Source organism: Phragmites australis, chromosome 10 (genome assembly GCF_958298935.1).
Source record: "Phragmites australis chromosome 10, lpPhrAust1.1, whole genome shotgun sequence".
NCBI lineage: Eukaryota > Viridiplantae > Streptophyta > Magnoliopsida > Poales > Poaceae > Phragmites > Phragmites australis.
In genome coordinates this window covers 32,876,217-32,896,395 of record NC_084930.1, presented here as the reverse complement: position 1 = coordinate 32,896,395, position 20,179 = coordinate 32,876,217, and the positions used below count along the sequence as shown (strand labels likewise).

General features: G+C 41.5%; 1 protein-coding gene across 2 annotated transcripts; it reads left to right on the top strand.

The window, feature by feature from the left end:
* Positions 1-9,396: 9,396 nt before the first annotated feature.
* Positions 9,397-12,932, top strand: LOC133930836 (protein IQ-DOMAIN 9-like). Of its 2 annotated transcripts, none has more exons than XM_062377597.1 (6): positions 9,397-9,584; positions 10,206-10,331; positions 11,273-11,413; positions 11,513-11,740; positions 11,875-11,988; positions 12,218-12,932. In XM_062377597.1, exons 2-6 carry the CDS (start codon positions 10,257-10,259, stop codon positions 12,644-12,646), a joined length of 987 nt encoding a protein of 328 aa, XP_062233581.1. In that variant the 5' UTR covers positions 9,397-9,584; positions 10,206-10,256; the 3' UTR covers positions 12,647-12,932. The 2 variants fall into 2 exon arrangements, with proteins under 2 accessions (XP_062233581.1, XP_062233580.1); XM_062377596.1 differs by lacking the exon at positions 9,397-9,584 and adding an exon at positions 9,591-9,810.
* The last annotated feature ends 7,247 nt before the right edge of the window (positions 12,933-20,179 follow it).

Below are 20,179 nucleotides of genomic sequence, written 5' to 3'. Positions count from 1 at the left end.
GGCACTGATAGTCAGGTATCATTGCTGGTTCAAGCCGCAACCAGCAATGATACGAACGGATCCGAATTTTTGTTTCAATTCACTTTTGCTCGCGTCCGGCTTGTGTCCATCAGCTGGTGATATTTTCTAGCCTCTCTCATCCGCTCGTCTCTCATCCACTCCACTCCTCTCTCATCCACTCATCATTCTGCTCGTCTCTTATCCACTCCGCTCCTCCGTTCCCATTGGCTTCGATCCTCTTCTCGGTGGATGCTCAGGCTCTAGTTGAGCTTGAGAAGGACGGCCTGAGCGGGTGGTCGACGTCAGGACCGACGAGGGGCGGATAGCCGGTGGCCGGAGTCAGAGCATAGGCAGGGCGGATGGATAGCGGTTGGATTTTCTGTTCGGCTTGTCTGCAGGAACGCAGCGACAGGTAGTAGCACAAGATCTTTGATGTCATTATTGTGTTTGTTAGTCTGTAATCCCAGTGTTAGTCTGAAACGAGGCACTTGTAGATAAGTTAGGCGTGGCCTTTGTGGTAAAGTTGCAGCGAGCGATTCAAATGCAGGCTTTGTGTTTGCAGTTGTGCCCTGTTTTTTGAGTTTTTTCACTATAGCTTACCATTATTTACTTATGGCAAGTTGCTTCTCTGTTGCAGAAGCAACCACCTGTAGTGTCCTAGCTTGTTCCCCCCCATCCCATTGCTTGAAGAAACTGTTTAAGGAGAAGGTGTAGTTGAATTACGTACTAATCTCCCCTAAATGAAAGAAGCATCGATAATAAAACTGTAATTGTGTTTGTATGATGAGATAAGTCGATTTGTGTATGCTGCGGCGGCGGCGGCAGCCGAGCCGGCTCTAAAGAGCCGGGCTCAATTATTTTTTTTGGCACGGGAAATATTTTCAGTGCCGATTGAAGGTACGAATCGGCACTGAAAAGAACTTTCAGTGTCGATTCTAGATCCGACACTGATAGTCATTGATTATCAGTGCAGAGTAAAGAGTGCCAGTTGAAAAATAGAAAACCGGCAATAAAACTATTTTTCAAACGGCACAGATCTACCTTTTTGCAGTGATGCAACGATGACATACTATAGAATCCAAAGCCCTTCTTGTAGGCAATTAACTCAGAAAAATGGGATACATGCAGCAACTCATTCTACAGAAAATATATACATATATTTATGCTGGATTTTGCCAGTATTTTAGTTCTGATTTATTTATCCGAGCCAGATTTCCGTGTCTGCGTAATTAGCTTGAATATCTTAAGCTAAGTTCTCAAAAAAGAAAGTAAAAATCTTAAAGAGAGAAAGGACCGTCTACTTAAGATCAAACTGAATATATGCTTATTTCAAGTTCAAAAGCGTATACGATAGACCACGCTCCAATTTGCGTTTTTTTTCATAATGAAAATAACGTTCCAGCCTCTACATCTTTCAATGCACACAGCCCACGCTCACATTTGCATGGAAGATGTTCTATAATCTCAACATTTTCAGTTTGGAACCGTCCTATCATATAATAAATCACAATTTTATCTAGCTCTTTTTTGGTACATAATCAATAATTTCATTTGAACAAAATCTGCGTCGAAGGGAAATAAAGAACGCCTCTCCCTTGTCACGTCATACTAATTCTCAGAAAAGGAGAATCGCATCCTCAAGCGGCCTGTTCCTGGACTAAAACTTGAATACGCACGTTTTAAACGCATTCAACTGAATTCGTCCATTTCGAAGGACACTGTCATTGAACAACTGGATTATTTGTCCTGACGCGTGTAACTAACTAGTACCCTACCCACCGATGCAAACATGCATGCTATGCCACTGATGCGTGGGTCCGTCCAACAATGGGCATCAACTGATCGAATCCTTGCTGAACAGAACAATTTAGGGTGTGTTTTCTTCCCAGTCTCTCCTACCTGATCTAGGAGATACGTATAATCTGAAAAGAAACTGTTTGGTTGTCTATCTCTACTGTTGCAATCTAGTCTAGTAGATGCAAATATATGATTTTATCCTGATCTAAGAGTGAAGCCGCAGTCTGGCTTAAAACCTATTTTTCGAAATAATCTATTTTAGTGAATTATTTAAAAAATCGAATTACTGCGCAACGCTGATGTCAGCATGCTGACAGGACATGTTGATTAGGATTACCACGTGCTGAAATCACCATCACGTCATCAAAACTACCGAGAAAAACTAATTTGGAGGTAAAATAGACGGTATTGATAGTTCGGGGGAGTAAAATGTACGGTTTAAAAGTTCAGATTATCCGGACAAACGTGATAGTTCGATGGAGTAAAATGAAATTATTTATTTTTAAAATAAAAAAATTGTAAATATATTCGTTTGTTTGGAAAAATTTCGGATCTACACTCTGTCACCCATTGCAAATTTATAAAAAATTTTATTTAAAAATAAAAAAATAAAAATATTCCTGGTCCTCGCATGCCATACAAGCATGTCCATTTTTTTTTATTCTTCACCACTGAATACAGCTATAGTATCTGAACATGAACGCGCGAACTCACTCCACACACACGCACGTACGCAATCCCCTACACACACCTGTAGTACGGAATTCTCGATGGATTTCGGTGATCTCCAGAAGCATGTCCATTTTGTTCGAAGCATGTGCGTGCGACCATCGTAATTTCTTTTTATCGGCCCAGCCCGTAAAATCGAGCGCCAGATCGTCGGCCCAGCCGAATGAAGAAATGGCGAAAACAGCTCTGCCTAATAGCCATCTTTCGCTATATGGGCACGTGCTCTTGTCCAACTGTCCATTGGATCTGCACCGAGATTCGTGCACTACAGCCCAGCACAATCCAATGAGCCGCAGGCTGCAGCCGGACCCCTGGTTATGAAAAAAAAAAAATCCCCAATTTTTTATGAAAAAAATACAGGTTTTATGTTAAACACCTACAGGATTTGGGATAAGTGTGGTGATTAGGAGGCAGTCAAACACAGCCGACGACAACAAGTGTTACTATTTTTCTTCTTCTGCGAGAATGTTATACTCAACTGTTACACACACTATTAAAAAACTTATTAATGATGGATGATAACAATTATTAGTGATGAGTGTTACACTTGTTACTCTGGACGTGTCACTAATGTGAATTTATCATTGATGAGTTCATATTTGTGACGAGTCTGGATCTGATCTGTCACTGATGATTGTATATCAATAATAGGTTTAAATCCAACCTGCCACTGATGTCTGTATATTAATGACGGGTCAGATCTAAACCCGTCACTAATATGATGTTTTAAAAAAAGGGAAATAACTGTTGATCTATTTCTGTGAAGTATGATACAGACATACTTGCTACCAAACTCACTCCAAATACATGCATGCTGCAAAACTCATTTTGCAATAAAAGAACATGGAATGAAAATATAACATATAATTAACCAGCAAAAACTTTTAAGTACTACAAATTTTAATATTCTGACAAGCAGAACAATGTCAATTCTTACAAATCAAAGTACCAAGTATCCTTTCACTGCAGCCTAATTCTTCAGATACTATTCAACCACACAAATATACCCAAGCCACCACACATGATGACAATTAACCAACAGAAGCACTAGAGTCGGTGCTAAATTCTCATAAACATATAGAAAACAGGCTATTGCTCAGCAATACTTGGCTATGCTCATTAAATGATTTATACATCCATTCTAGGATTAATTTGTGAAATGTGTTCTGCAAAATCACTATAGCATCCAAACTAATTATTGCAATTACAAGATCCGTTGCTTTGCTTGCTCCACCCAGCCTTCACCATTCATCCATTATGCAATCCAGGGCTAATATAAAATCATTTAACTAAATGGCAAGTGGTAAAACCCAATGTCCATATAAAAGATATTTAATATCCATGATCTATAAATGCAGAGAATAAATCAATTCAAAAATAATAGACATGAGTTAATGAATGAGGTGCACGAATTACACATGATGCGCTCCTCGTTCTACTCCTTCAGCAGCAGCCGCAACGTGGCCTCCTCATCCTCCTCCGAGAAGTTGATCCTGCCGATCAGCGCCTCCAACAGCTAGCGTCACCATCACCATAGCAAACGAAACTATCACCAAATAAAACAAAGCGAGAAATTGTGGAGGCGGGGGGACTCACACACGCGCGCACCTCACCTGCCGTAGAACCAACTACCCCCACCGTAGAACCAACCAACCCCGCCATGGATCCACCCTCACCTGCCATGGATCCGTCCACCATCGCCATGGATTTGGTTGTGGTCGCTGTGGAGGATGTCACCTTAGTCGCAAGGTCCAGCCACAGCCTCGATCTGACCACCACCGCCTAGATCCGATCACCACTGCCTAGATCCCGCAGCCGCAGCTTGCTGTTTGTGAGCTCCTCGGGTTCCACATCGCGTCGCGCTCCTCAATCTCCACATGCCGCCGTCACAAAGAGAGAGAAGGCGGTGAGGGTAGTGGCTGTGAGGAGGGCGGTGAGGGCGGCGGCCGTGAGCTCGGGAGGAGGGATCGGGGGTGGGCGGTGCTCGGGAAGGATGGGATGTGCGTAGTGCTCGTAAGAGAGGGGGGGGGGGTTGGAGAGTTTCGGACCCATATTCACATTAGTGACGGGTGTTTTCAGAGCTCATCACTAATGATTTTGATATTAATGACGGGTTGTGAAGTGACTCGTCACTGCTATTATTAGTGATAGATGATTTTATCACCCGTTACTAATAAGCTATCATTAGTGACGGGTCTAAAATAAATCATAACCCGAGATCATATTAATGACGCATTCTCAAAGGACCCGTCACTAATAAACATAAGTGACGAGATTAGCATATGATTCGTACTGCAATGTATATTCGTACAAACTAATCAGTACTAGAGTACTAGCGAGTTCATGGCGGCTTGATGCTGGCCTGTCATCTGTATCGATCGTTTTCAATGATCATATATTATTCCCGTGCGTGCAAGTATCTTCGATTTCTAATCTCCTCATGTGAAAACTGTATCGATGCGTTCCTTTCAGAGCTAGCTATTGTATCGTTGTCGCCATGATTGGAGGCAACAGCTGCGTATATACTCCCTAATTTCCAGCTGATCTAGATATCTAATGCACACTAAAAAAGATTTAGCCGTGTACCAGCTACGCAAACGGCCGTCGGTTATACCAATCGAATCATTCTCAATCGAGGCGGCCTCTGTCCGAGGCTTGTTTTGGTGTAAGCAATAGCCAGGGGTGGATCCACATGGGGGCGAAGGGGCTCAAGCCCTCGTACCTCCAGCGTACTTGGGAGTCTGCTAAGCTCCTTTTAATTTTTGGACATGAAAGAGTATGGAGAAAATAAAAAGAAATGAACAAGATGAGGAGGTGAAAGAGAAAGATGGAGATCCTTCTGCTTGGTGGCACTGGATCCTCATTGGCAATAGCTGATACCGACGTGCATGCGTGTCATGCAGGAGCAATATTTTCAAGCAGCTCGTGTCGGTCTGCGCTAAGCTTCTCACCATTTGCATCGGAGATACGTACGTGTAAGTTACATGATGAGTCAGCGTTGGTGAATGCAGGCCACCTCAGCTCGCGTGGCAGCCACGTGGACGTGCAGCTTGCAGACCCCCCCCCCCCACCGCCATGTTATTCACCTGTCATTAGTGTAGTGCCCTTCCTCGTCCAGATTAATTTCCAAACTCGATGGAGGATGGCGGTGCGTGGAGAACCACGCGCCGCGGCGAGTCGGCCGGTGAGGCGAGAGCCGGGCGAGCGTGCTGCCGCTGGGATCAGAACGCCGGGTTGCGGCCGGTGCTGGGAAATCAGTGCCGCACGGCCGCTAGGTAGATTGATCGCTGTCGCGTGGGGAGGCGATCGGCCGCCATGGCTCCGAAGCTTCGAAGGTCTGAGGGTTTGCTTATTTGGATTTTTACTTTTGGTTTCTTAAAAAATTACGTTTTTGTTTTTTTAAAAGTTATTTTTGGATTTTAACTGTTAGATTTTATAATAGTTTTTTGGTTTATCAGTATACTACTTTTTAGAAAAGCTACTCTCAGCTAGCTTCTCAACTTCTAGTTTATCTTCTCAGAAGCAGATTTCTGGTTTCTACAGAAACCATTTTTCAGTAAACCCGTTTATTTAAGTTTCTGATAGACTTTTGATAGAAGCAAAAGACAGAAACAGTTTGAAACAAATAAACCTTAAATCACAGAAAAATAGAGAGAACAAGGTACTGTATTTGTCAGAAAAGGTACATGGTGGATGTTCATCTAGTGCTATTGTTCTGCTCTGTTATTGCATGGTTGGGAAAATGCAGATTTATATATGCTCTTCTTTTCCTCGCTTGGCAAATACACTCCAGTTTGCGCATTAAATTCCTGAGCATTAGCTCCAATTCATAGTCTGGCAACACTTTATACAGTCAGGGGATGATTTGAAAAGTTTGTACTTCATAGGTACGGTAGCCGTTCGTAAATTTACACCTGTCTAGGGGTCAATCTGAAAAGTCCACGGGCCAATTGGAAGTACCACTTGTCTATTGGCCAATTTGACATCTACCCCTTCCAACGTGGCTGCCACTTGAGCTGACATGCTGTGCTCAATAAACCTACATTGGCAGGTTAAAAATACATTTCTTAAGTGCTGTGATCTGGTGGCCCTGCACTACAAGTTTTATGGCTAGCCATGTAGTTTATCTTCAAGTATTTATAAAGCTATTTTTATTCACTACTTATAATGGCACGCATTTTCCACTCATGGAAGCATTCATATTTTGAAGAGCAATCTTTTCCCGTACCATTGTGAATAGTGGCGGGCCTATGTTATAGGCCAAAGATTTTGTTGCAAAAAATTAACTATATTGACCATATTCTTCTTAGTCTCCTAGTCTGCTGAGCCTTTTGCATTTTTTTTATCACCCCAAGCACAACTTCTGCCCTTTCAGTGGTCCAAGCCCAATGCGGCAACATCCAATGCTCCCTGTAGCCTATCACCCAATTGCCCAAATGCGCAACTAGGTTCCAGTGACCTAACGTCTAAACGCATGCACGAGATGGAGTGTGACGATACCGAGCATGGTGGTGGCACTCCCATGGCGGGGCACGGTGGCACGAGCATGTCCATGTCGCTGACGTGACGCAACAACTTGACCTAAACAGCGGAGCGCGCAGCGCAAGCGCGGTGGCTCGACCATTATTTATACATATTTTAGCTATATATACTTATTATTAAAATAATGAGCCCACCACTGATTACGAAGATAACCGAGTTAGAAAATACCATCCAATATCCATTTACAAGGGGATCATAGTCCCGCGTGCCATTGCCATAATTGTCGGTATTTTCCAATTTTATGCATCTATCCGATGGCCTGAACTATTTTTCTCTATTTAAACTTAAAAGGGACTAGTACGTCTCTGGATTAACTATTTCTTTTTCTCTTTATTGGGAGAAATGCTCTGCATGAGCTGCATCCCAGTGTGCTTGCCCCTTTCCTGCTGCGGAGGGATCATTTTTCTGAAGCGAGCACGGCCACATCAGAGTAGACACACACACATCAGCCAGACAGTTACATTGCCTTGCATTGCACTCATCGCCATCGATCACCACCATCCATAATTTTGTACAAAGACACGCCGATCTCGACGTCCTGTCTCTCCACGACAGTACACACTAACAGCACCAAATCAGGCGGCCCTAGCTAGATAGGCAGCAGACCATGAAGCAACCCAGATATTTGCTTCGCTCTTAGCTCTGGATTGCATGGCTTCAGTTTAGCAAAACCTGTTAGCACCAGTTGTCTGGAGCAAAAATGGCATGGTTTAGTGCCTATTTGATATAGCTCGTTCTCATCTAAATTATCTAAGGAAAATGATTCTCTGATAAAAATAATTTTATAGTTGAAAGTGATTAATTCTTTAGAATAAATTCTACGAAAGAAGTGAATATATGGGTAAGTGAACCAGAGAAATCTAGTTTTTTCAGTTCCCATAATCTAATTCATTTCAAACAATTATTTTCACAAAATCATTTCGAGAGCTGAAAAATATAAACTATTATTTGATAAAACTCCCACTAATTTTACTCTAGTAGCTAGTCTAAGAGCTCCACCCAACATGTTTAGACGGCAGCAGTGGGTTAACAGACGTGCTGCCAATCACCGGCGCATCAGGCAGGGGAATCCTGTCTGATTGGTGATCAGCTCCCCCGTCGCTGTTGGCGTAGGCTGTGAGCAGGGGAAGGGAACAATACCAGCGCACCAACTGTTGGAGGTAGCAACCCAACGTGCCCGTCTCATCTCTTTCTTTCATCAGCTTCTTCTTCCGGGCTCGGTCACCGTGCAGCGTGGGCTAAGGTGATCTCGCCGGGGTTTAACGCGGTTTAGTCAAGTCACTGCAGACAGCAATGGTCTTTAGGGAGAAGAGCAGTGCTGTTTTGTTGTGTAGACTAGACCACTGAAGATTCAGAACAGAAACAAAACAAAAAAAGATGCTCTATCTCTACTCCAGGAGGAAAGGGAAAAACATTTGTGTTGTATTGTTGTTACCTCTGAAAGATGGTCCAACAAAGACTACACAGTCTTCACTGGACCAAAATGGCCATTCTAAATCTCGGAGGACTTTCAAGATTGCTCACTGGTCACCAGTCACTAACAAGGTTTCAAAAACCGAAAAAACCAGTCCCCAGCGGTTTCTACGGTTTTCACGAATACCGCTCAAAAACCGGTAAAATTCGGACAAATTTTATCAAAAATTTGAATTTGACAAATTCTACCGAATTTCCCACCGGTTTTGGTTATCGAACCACAACGAATTGACCAGAATTCACGAATACTGATTGGTATTCGACGAATTGGTAAATTCTTGTCTTTATCTGCCAATTAGTAGTACTCCTTTCCGTTATAAATACATATCATTTTGAATAACACACGGTTTTCAATACATGAATTTGACCATTATTTGTTATTAGAATATATTTATAAAGCACATTAATTTATAATATTGTGAAAACATTTTTCAAGACAAATCTACGTATATGATTTTAAGTTTTCTAAACTAAATATTTTAAAATTTATTGTTAGTCAAAATTTTAAAAGTTTGATTAAATTTTTTCAAAACATATGTATTTATAACAGGAGGGAATAATATTATCGCCGGTTGTTCTTTTTAACTGGACAGTTTCTGAGGTTTTTCACATGAATGGATAGTAAATAATTGCGGTCTGCAAAGTGCCGATGCCCTGCTCAAGTGGATGATCATCAAGGAAAAGTCAAGGTGAAGCTACTCCCAGTCCCCATTTTTATTGTCAAAAAGTCCCACTAATACTACCACCACGCTGTAATAAAAGCCAGTAAGTCAGCAGTCGGTGATCAGTGGTCGAGGTGATTAAAGAAAACAACGGGGGAGCAAATAGACAAGGGAGTTGATCTGGACCTATATCTAACTCCAACCCTGCACCTTTCCACCTTCCCTCCCACCTCCCTCCCTCTCCGAAAGCTGAAGAGGAAGGAGATCCATTGCTTGCTTCCAGTGGATGCCTCCCTTTCCTGACCTATGCCTGCCATCTCCCCCCACCTGACAGCAACTCCTGATAGGATTCAGACCACCTCCTCCTCTGAAGAAACCCAGGTACTTAGTCTCTGCTCTCTGTTCCTGGGCTTTTGCCCTTCTTGGTTTGGTTCTGCTCTGTCTCTGGGTTTAGGAGGAGTGCCTGTTTCCTCTATCTTCTGATGGATGAGCAGATGAAGGGATGAGCCATGGCTTTGTTTCCTGGGGGTTTTGTCTTCTTGGTCAGGTTAGGAGGAGAAAGTCCCAATATTTCTTGCGGGGAACTTGCCAGTTTTGAAAGAGTTCAGTGAGTTCTTGGCTTCTGTTTCATTACTCATCTTGTTCGATTTTTGTTGAGTTACCATTCCTAGTCAATTTGAGAAAGTGTATGAATACAGTTTCTAGAGATTTTGTCAACGAAAGAAAAGTTCATTTCTCATGCTTCTGAGTGCAAATTTCTTCAGCAATTCATAAATACTATGATTGCTTATTTACTGCACGATTTTTTTGCTTTTACTCAAGAGATAGTATCAGACAGATTCAGAATGAGGCTTTAAATTTGGTTCATCAGTAGCACTAGTATTTTTCCATTCCGTGATCAACGCATGTTGCACTATCACGTGGCGTGATTATTCTTTTGCAGTTTTCTAAACAACAAATCCTAGCTAATTTATCCCCCTTCCATTTTCCTTGTGATCTAAGCAAGCGGACCTGAACACATATTGATCTCTGAGGTGCACCCCGATTGAAGCCATGGGGTCCGGGGACTGGTTCAAGACGATCATCAGCAAGAAGAAGTCGAAACGGGGCAAGTCAAAGCACGCAAAGGTACTCCATCCTTATCCTTTCCTTCCCATCCTCCAGAAGAAAAAAAATGATAATCTTTCTTCCCAACTTCCAAGTCCTTCTTGAATGTCCTGTACACTACTTTGCCTTGCATGCCTTCTAAGCAACCTGAAAAGAGATGCCATTCATTCCATTCCATCATTAAGAATGGCCAGGACAAGTGGACATCCTATCATCTGAGCAACTCGATGTACTGTTGTTGTGGTCATCATAATTAGAAAGTTGGCTGTAAGGAAAGCTTGTTTTGTTGATGGCAATAATGGGAGCTAACCGATGCTGACTTGTAGAACAGTGTGTGAGTTAGGTACTGCTTGCTACCTTCAGGATAGGAACCTTCTGCATATCTGGAATATCCGTGGCTACTGCTAACTGGGGCCATCTACTGACAGCAGGAAATCTGAAATCGTCTACTTGGATAATGACTAATTGAATATGCTAAGCATCAAAATATTTTGTTTTTCTTTGGGTAGTTGAGTTGTTTACTAGGCAGTGCCACGGTTGCTTGTTTTCTTCTGTATTGCTTTAGGATGTGATCTGCATGGAGCCCTCCAAGGACCTGCATTTATCATTGAGTAGGCATTTCTCAACAGTTTTTGTTTGATTCAGACATTCAGTTACTAAAATTCACTGTGCTGTGTTATGTTCAACTCTCGCTTTTGAATTTAAACTGGCCAGTCAAGATAATTTGCCTATTGAATCGATCCTTCATGACTTTTTTTTTTCCTCCTACGTCAATATTCAGAGATCAGGTGGCCTAACAAAACTTTGCTCTACTAATCCTAGTTGAAATTGACGGTGTAATTTTGTTGCTGGGCTTTGTAAAGTACCTCCAAATTGTATGCATCCTTAGAGGAGTTAATCGACAAATCTTGTACAAATGATCAACTTCAAGCCGTTCTCACATATTATGTTTGCCAATGAAGCTTGCAGGTCAAGTACCAAATGGTGGGAACCAGACAAATCAAAAGTCCAATGGCCCTTGTTCCAGTAGTGACCCTGAAGACAATGCAGCACTAGAGGAATGGGCAGCTACTCGGATTCAGAACGTGTTTCGGAGATACAAGGTAACATGAATCATAGATTGCACTCCTTTATTTTGAGTTTTTGACCACTGAATTGAATCATTTTACTATGATGAAATTCATACCTTTTGTTAAATGCAGGCAAGAAAAACCCTCCGTTGTCTCAAGGGAGTCAAAAGATTGCGTATCATCGGTCAGGCCAATCCGGTTAAGAAGCAGACTGCTGCCACACTGAGTTACATACAGTCGTGGAACAAGTTGCAATCAGAGATAAGAACCCGCCGTGCTTTCATGGTCACTGAAGGGCGCAATAGGAAGAAGAAGCAAGAGAATCAAATGAAACTTGAGGCAAAGCTCCATAATTTGCAGGTGAGTTTCAACCTCCAACAGCCACGTTCCTTGAAATTCTTTTTACTCTCCCACTCATCAACTAACTATACTAGAGAAGGAAAAAAGAATCATCGGCATACCATTTTATTTTGTTCGCTACCATCTTTTATTAGGTTGAATGGAACGGTGGCTCCGATACTATGGATGAAATACTTGCTAGGATACAACAAAGGGAAGAAGCAGCAGTGAAGCGTGAGCGAGCCATGGCCTACGCATTCAACCACCAGGTTTGTACTAATCGACCAATAATACCGATGTTCCAACTCTTTCATATTACAACAATTCCCATCGATGATCGGATCAACTTTACGATTGACTCAAACTTCATTCTGAAATGTATACATATGCCTTAACTCTGAACCATGCCAGTCACAATTTGTTCAGAATAGGATTTTTAAGTGTACCTCAACAGTGTCAAGACTCAAAGACAACTATATGGTCTATACCATTTTGCAGTGGAGGGCAAGGCCTGGCGCAGGTCTAGGGAGCTTCAGCTACGAAGTCGGGAAGGGTGGCTGGGGCTGGAGCTGGATGGACCGCTGGATCGCTGCACGGCCATGGGAGCCCCGGGTCCTGGTCCACCCCGAGAACCCGAAAAAAGCGCAGGCAAAGAAGGAGAACAGCAGCACAAACCAATCAGCTCTGAAGCTGCAAGGCTCCATCAGCCTAAGCAACAATATCAATGACCGGAAAGTCCCTAAGAAGAAGCCATCGCCATCGCCATCACCCTCTCCTACTGATCAGAAGAAACCGGTACCGAAGGAGCAGAGAGCAAAGGCAGCCGGAACGCCTCCGAAAGCAAAGGCCAAGGACACGAAGGGGAGCCAAGAGAAGAAGCCGCAGGAGCAGCAGCGGCAGCAGGTGGTACCTTCGCTCAGTGCATGAAGCTTGCCGCCGGGAAGATGGTTGCTGCTTACTGTGCGATACATCTTGTGAAGTTCTTCTTTGTGTTTGTTGTTTGTTTTTTTCCATTTTGTTTCACGATGATACAGAACAAAGAAGTGGCCAATGTAGAATATGTTTGGTTTGAGTGATTGCGCACATATCAAATATCTGATGAGAATGGTTTTGGTTAGGACTAGGATCTCTGCTATTCACTGCGTGCTGTTGTGGTGTTGTAATAAGACTTGCCTGGCTATGTGCTTGAAAGGAATGTCTTGTTGGAACATAATCTGCATGTTCCTTCTGTTTCCCGTAACTGCAGGATAAAATTTGACAATCAAATAGGTATATTTGTGTATGAATAATAAAGACGATGAGAGAGGTGTGAATAGGAATCTCACTAAATTCTTAGATGACGTATTTCAATATTTTTATCTAGCGCATCTCAAATCAAAATGCGGAAGCAACAAAATCGAGAGAAATAAAATACAACAAAAATATCTGGAAAAAGCATGACTCATGAATAAATACGAACTCTAGGTTTCATAGAAATCAATTTCAAGAGTTATCATAAAAAAATTACAACTTGATTCACTTAGATTCGAAGAAATAGACATCGAGTGAAGAGAGTCTCCAACTTGATAATTTAGAGGTAAGGGATAATTTAAAACTAACTCATAGATGATTCTTATTCCTCTAACAGAAAGAAGAACAACTCTAACATGATGGAAAAATTCAACTCTTCAAACAAAAACGAAAATCAAAATCGAAAATCGAAAGATTTGCAAACTTGTAAGGAAAGCTAATAAAGAGAAACTAGAAAGAGATGGATATAATCACAAGAGAAAACATAAGCTTTATTTCTTACAAAGGAACGTCCTATTTTTGATGAATTACAAAATATTTTTGCTTAAAAAAACTCTCACCAAACACAAAGTTTAAGCTCTCTTTTTCCTCTCCTCTAAAACCCAAACACACAATCTCAAATGGTGGCTCAATAGAGCTTAACCAACCCCCTCTATTTATAGCCTAGGTATTTTAACCTCTAAGTTTTCTAATTTATTCTCAAAATGTCACTATCTTCTAATACACTTCTACCTATCATCGAGAACATTTTCGTTCATCTTTTTTTTTTCTCGTCCATCGAACGGTTGTGGCGCCTTCATGATTTAACTTTGTCTTGATGCAAGCTTCGTAATGATGTCACGTGCACTTCACACTTTCCCACGGTTTTGAGACCAAACTGCGAAACCATCTCGCATGCTTCTCAAAGCGTGACTCACCGCCACTTGCTTACACCTTAAGCAAGCCACCTGATGTCTACGCGTGTACTCCATCTTGCGATATCGATCGTCAGCAAGTCTCTCACGCTTTCAATCTCTCGGGTCGCCTTGTCACTTGCGTCAACATCCCTTTCCCTTGATTTTGTCAACACGCCGTCTTCATCCACCATCTCATGTCTTGCTTGCCCTCCACGTGTACAACTAGGATCACCCTTGACTTCGCTCGGCCTCTTTGATCGTCCGGCACTAAGCACCCCGTTTAGCCCCGATCATCCTGTCGTTGACCATCAAGTTGCATCCATCACCTACACATGACAAGATAAGTACACACGTTTCTCCAATTCCATCTCATTAGTCATAATCATAATTATGCATTATAATACATAGACATGCTCATGAAAACTAAACTCAACTCAACATAAACATTATTAATTACTCATCAAAAGTAAACCAAGGGACATTTTCAATTGGTTTCTCAATCCCCTCTTGATAAGTCCATTGACAACATACATGAAAACCAAATAAAGAGTTGAAGCACAAAGAAGGCACATTTCCACTTGGTTTCTCAATCTCCCCTTGATGAGTTCATTGGCAGCATACATGAAAACCGAATAAAGAGTTGAAGCACAAAGACCAATTGATATATCTAAGTGATCAAAAACCAAAGACAAGCAAGAACAAGATCACTTAGCATGAGAAAGATTTGCAAAAGTCTAAAGCCAAAGCCAAACTAACCAAAGCCAAATAAAGAAAAGGATCACTCTTCTCTCCCCCTTGGTGGCAATGGAGTCATCAACCATTCAAAAGACACATTTTTTATATATATTTTCATTTTTTGATAACGAGCACCATAAATCATCAACATATGAAGCAACAACTCGACCAAGCTATGCTATCAAAAGTAATTGCACCATCCCATCTACAAATGTAGGAATGTAGTGTGAGCATGACTCATCAAGTGTATTTAATAGTTTATTTATAAGGCATGGTCTTCCAAACTCAACTACTTCAATCTTAGAAAATATGAAGACTTTAACATTTCATTGTGCTTTGAAGAAATTGATTTGTTGCTTGAAAGCATTCAAGAAATAGTTCATTTGCAAGAAATCATATGCACCATCAGCCTTACTTTTCAACCATGCAAAGCCTACGTCACACAACAATCTGAAGCTTCAAGTCAATGGTTCTTCAATTTCATATCAAAGTGCAATGATAAGTAGTATTGTAAAGAAGAAGTGCGACAATACATATTTCATTCATCTTTTGCCTATCAACTATTTTTCAGCATTTAGCACATGACTTTGATAAATCACTTTCAGCTCATTTTAGAAAAGATCAAAGCAATCAACTAAGTTTGACGATGACAAGATTTAATTCAAGTTTTCATTCCAATTAAGGAGTTATGACTCAAATTACACAACTATATGTATAAATATGAAAGTGAAACAATCTTGTAGCATAAATATGGCTTGAAAATGATATACATGTATAAAGTACAATGCTCATTATATTTTTATAAATTTATTTTATTAGAAAGCAATCTTTTAGTTGGCAAGGTCAATCTAGCAGATGATAGGTCTAGAGAGAGCTGGCTTTAGGGGCCCTCATAAAATGCCATAGGGATGACACACTCCAAGCTCTCCTCTTAGAAAAGCAAATCAAGATTTGCATCTAGTGGTTTGGTAAAGATATCTGTAAGCTGGTGTTAGGTATCTATGTATCGTAAATCAATATCTCTCTTTTCATTGTGGTCTCGTAAGGAATGAAATCTCACATCTATGTGTTTAGTTATGGAGTGCTGAATTATGTTATTGGCTAAGCTTATGACACTAATGTTATCACACAAAAGTGGCACACTCTTGAAATCTAACACAAAATCTCTTAAAGTGACAACCATCTACAAGATCTGAGAACAACAGTTAGCGGCAGTAACATATTCAGTTTCGACAGTTGACTGGATAACACTAGACTATTTACGAGGAGATCAACAAAAAAGAGAGGTACCCAAGAAATAATAAGTACATGAGGGACTCTTCCTATCAATTCTACAACCAACAAAGTTTGCATTCGAAAAACCTCGAAGAGAAAGAAAAAAGTTACAGAAAACCAAAGACCATATTCAAGGGTGTACTTGAGATATCTGAAGATGCGCTTCACCACTTGGCAATGAGTTGTCCTTGGTAATGCTTGAAAATGAGCACACATGCAGATAACGAAGTGGATGTTGAGTCTTATTACCATTGGGTACAAGAGCAAGCCAATCATGCTCCTGTACTCTCGCTGGTCAACCATCTCACCGTCTTCATCCGGTTCAAGGTAAGTCGAGGTAGCCATCGATATCGCTAAATACTTCGCATCGCTCATGTTAAACTTCTTCAGCTCCTTTGTGTACTTCCTCTGGTGGACAAAAGTACCTTGTTTGCATTGCTTGATTTGGAGTACAAGGAAGAAGTTGAGCTCACCTATCATCGACATCTCAAATTCCATGCTCATTATTTCTGTTTGACCATAAGAGCATGAGATGAGCCAAAAAAATAATATCATTCATGTAAATCTGAACAAATAGTATGTGGGGAACTGTCCAAATAATATTCTAATTAATCAACAGGAGGATCATTATTCATAATCACAACCTCGATGATTAGCCAGAATATCATCCCGGTAGTCCCGACACGTGTTTTGTATTCAAGGATCGGAACACGTGCCTTCCAACATGTATATCACAACATAGCTTAATAAAGAGCGAGTAATAAACATTTATATTACAAGTATTAAGCATGCAATTGATTTCAACAATTTACAACAAAAACGAGCTAGGAGGAGACAAAACCCCTCAACTCCTAACCACAAAAGAACTACACAGCATAAAATTAAACTTAAGAAACAACAAAAGAGAACAGTGCCGCATGCCCTTAGGCACCGTCTCAACACGCCACCTTCAGAGTAGGATGCACTACTCTTACCCGCCACCCAGATCGGCAGGCATGAAGTAACCAAAAACAGCCTCTTCCCCAGCAACAGGAGCTCCTGAAAATGTAGGCATGAGTACGAAAGTACTCTCAAGACTTAAACCATATAGAGCACATATACATAGCTCGACTCCAAGGATTATGCATTGATCATTAGCAAGGATGAACGACAGGTTAGGAAAAACATATGCACTAAACATCCTAGACATATGTGTGAGCGACTAAAACTTTACCAAAACATATGGAAACTACCCCTCAACTAACAACTGAACCAGTGTAATTGTAACCAATATGTGTATCAATAAGTAACAAGAACCAACATCACCATCTCCCACATACTGAACCACAAACCATACTAAAAAATCTACGACCGATGCAGATGAACAGAAGCATGCTCATGACCGAGAGCGCGGCAGTTTGAATTGTTTATACACCTTGCAGGGGATACTCCTGGACCCACACGACATGAGGACCATATGGCTTTTGCCACCGGCCAAAGTGCACACAAGGGGTACTCATGACAACCTTTCCCAACCGTTGGATCATGCATCGCTCAGCGTGACGATACTAGAACTACTCCTGGAGCAAACTAGTACCGCTACAAGCTCGCCCGCTCACACTGTCGATGTCCAAACCCAAAAAGCCACAGTTGCGAAGTTATTCGACTCGCCTTACCATTAGATCGACATGCGGTGAGTAAGGTAAGTGCTAAAGCCAACAACATCGACAATTGGTGCTTAACCGGCGTAAAGGGGTCTACGGTGTCCAATTTTTCTCTACCGACCTACCCAGGGGAACTCCACATCCGGGCAAGATAAAACACCATCCTAGCACCGCCCGCACCTCGTCTCATACTCACCACTCATACAACCGTCACAACCCCAACAATTGTATGAAATCATAAGAAAGTTGTATGCTCGCGAACAACAGGATGTGCCGTCGTTCGACTTCTACCAAAAGATCTAAGCATGGCTAAGCATATAAGTCGAACTCATACCTAGACATTGATAACATCTCGAGGCTACAAGGAATGTAAATACACAAGTATTCAAAGTAGAAGAATGCAATCGGTATAGGTTCTACCTATTGGTACCTGACACTGACTCACTAAACATGCATACATACTTAAGCATATTTCATCAATTTTAAACTTATCTAATTACACAAGAGGGATCAATATGCTTAGTTTCTTGCCTGGATGCACTGGCTCAAACAGGTGGGACGCCTCGGGATTGTCCTTGGCCTCCGGGATCGACGGATCGGCGATCTCTAAAAAGGATCAACGCGTGCAATGTAATGAATATGACTGAAGTGCAAAAAGGCATGCCACAATGCTTAACAATATGCTAGAAGTATAATATATGCGAATCAACGTAATACTAAACGATCTAAACGAAAATCGGAAATAACAGCCATCCGGAGTATCTGAAATGGTTCGGAGTATCCAGGTTCGGACCCTTCGGGTGACCCTCCGGAAAAGGTGCTCAGTTACTGCTTTTTATTTGACTGGTCCGGAGTATCTGGGTGAATCCGGAATATCCGAGTTCCAGAGTATTCGAACCAACCTCCGGTGAAGGCTCTCGGTTATCACTATTCTAACTTAACCCGGAACCTCCGGGTTGGTCCGGACTATCCGGGATATACCGGACATTCCAAGTGAGGTTCTGAACGAAACTCTCGGCTACACGATCACATGACTACCCGGAGTCTCCGGGTTTGACCAAATAATCCGAGTGATACAGACTTGGGGTTCTTCATGATTTTTCCACTCGGGTGATTTGACTCACTTTACAAATCTGTGCTACCTAAATATGCATATGCCCTATCTAAAAGGTTTTAAACCAATCTCACACCCTAAACCCTAACCAATTTTGAACACAATTCAACGAACAAATTCTGCTGAACCCGGAGTATCCGGGTGAGTTTCCGAGTCAGCCTAGAAAAGTTGTTCTCGAGTGGATTTTTGGTTGATTCGAGTTGTGATCTTTTTCAAACCTAAAGGAAACATGTTAGGGATAGTCTAAGGGTCCTGAAACTTACTCATCAACTAGCCACACAACTCTAGAGCTCATTTTCGACCAAAACTCCATTTTTGCTCTAAAAAAACTCAAGAACGTCAAGAACTTTAAGAACTACTCGATTCCTCCACGAAAACGAAAATAGGTTGGATAGATGATTAGTTCATGAGCTAGATAATGCAATGGTACCACATGCATACCTTGAATCCTCCACTTGAGCTTAGATTTTGGGAAGAAAGGGAGAGAGAGCTTGAGTGGGAGAGTGAGAGGGGAGGAGCTGCTGGTGCTGCAGCTTTGTGGATGTGGGGAGTGAGGAGAGCAGAGAGAGGGCAGGTGGGGTGCTACCCACTTGAGAGAGAGAGTGGGTGAGATGGTGGGACCACTTATGGGGCCCACATGTTAGAGAAAATGGAAAATTCCAAAGCAATTTCCATTCTTTTCTCCCCTAATTTTGTTTCTCTTACCCAAATGATTTTTAACAAAGTGCATTAGCGCTCCGAATTACCATTTCAGAAAATTAAGCATAATGCTTAAGAAGCATGATTTTACTTAAATGCGTGATTAAGAATTTGAGACGTGACATAGGAAATCGTTGACATGCTTGCAGGTGAACAAAGTTCTATCCGTGGACACCATCACATACCGTTGCTCTAGCAAGAAAGACTTAAGCCTATCATATCAAGCCGTAGACACCTGCTTATGCCCATACAAAAGCCTTCTGAAGCTTGTATACTTTATGTGGGTATTTATGGTGCTCAAAATCAAGGGTTATTTGACACAGACCTCTTCGTGTATAAACCCATTTAGGAAGGTACTTTTGACATCTATTTGATACAACTTGAAACTCTTGGATGCCGAAAATGCAACGAGAATCCTAATAGCTTATAATCTAGCTACTGGCACAAAAGTCTCTCTAAAATATATCCCCTCTATCTAAGTGAAATCTTGAGCCACAAGACGTGCTTTGTTTCTTAATATAGACCCATCCTCCCTATGCTTGTTTTTTGAAAACACATTTTGTACCTATGGTATGAATATTTGGAGATGGATCTACAAGAACCCAAATTTGGTTTCTCTCAGAGTTCTCAAGTTATTCATGCATGTCATTAACCCAATTTGAATCAGAAAGATCGTGTCCAACATCGTGGGCTCAAAAAAAAGTAACAAATGCAGAATAAGTGAAATAAGCATGTTGAGCTATCTCGTTACCCTTTCATTGAGATCATCGATCATCATCTATGGAGGGTGTCTCTGTTGAATGTGTTG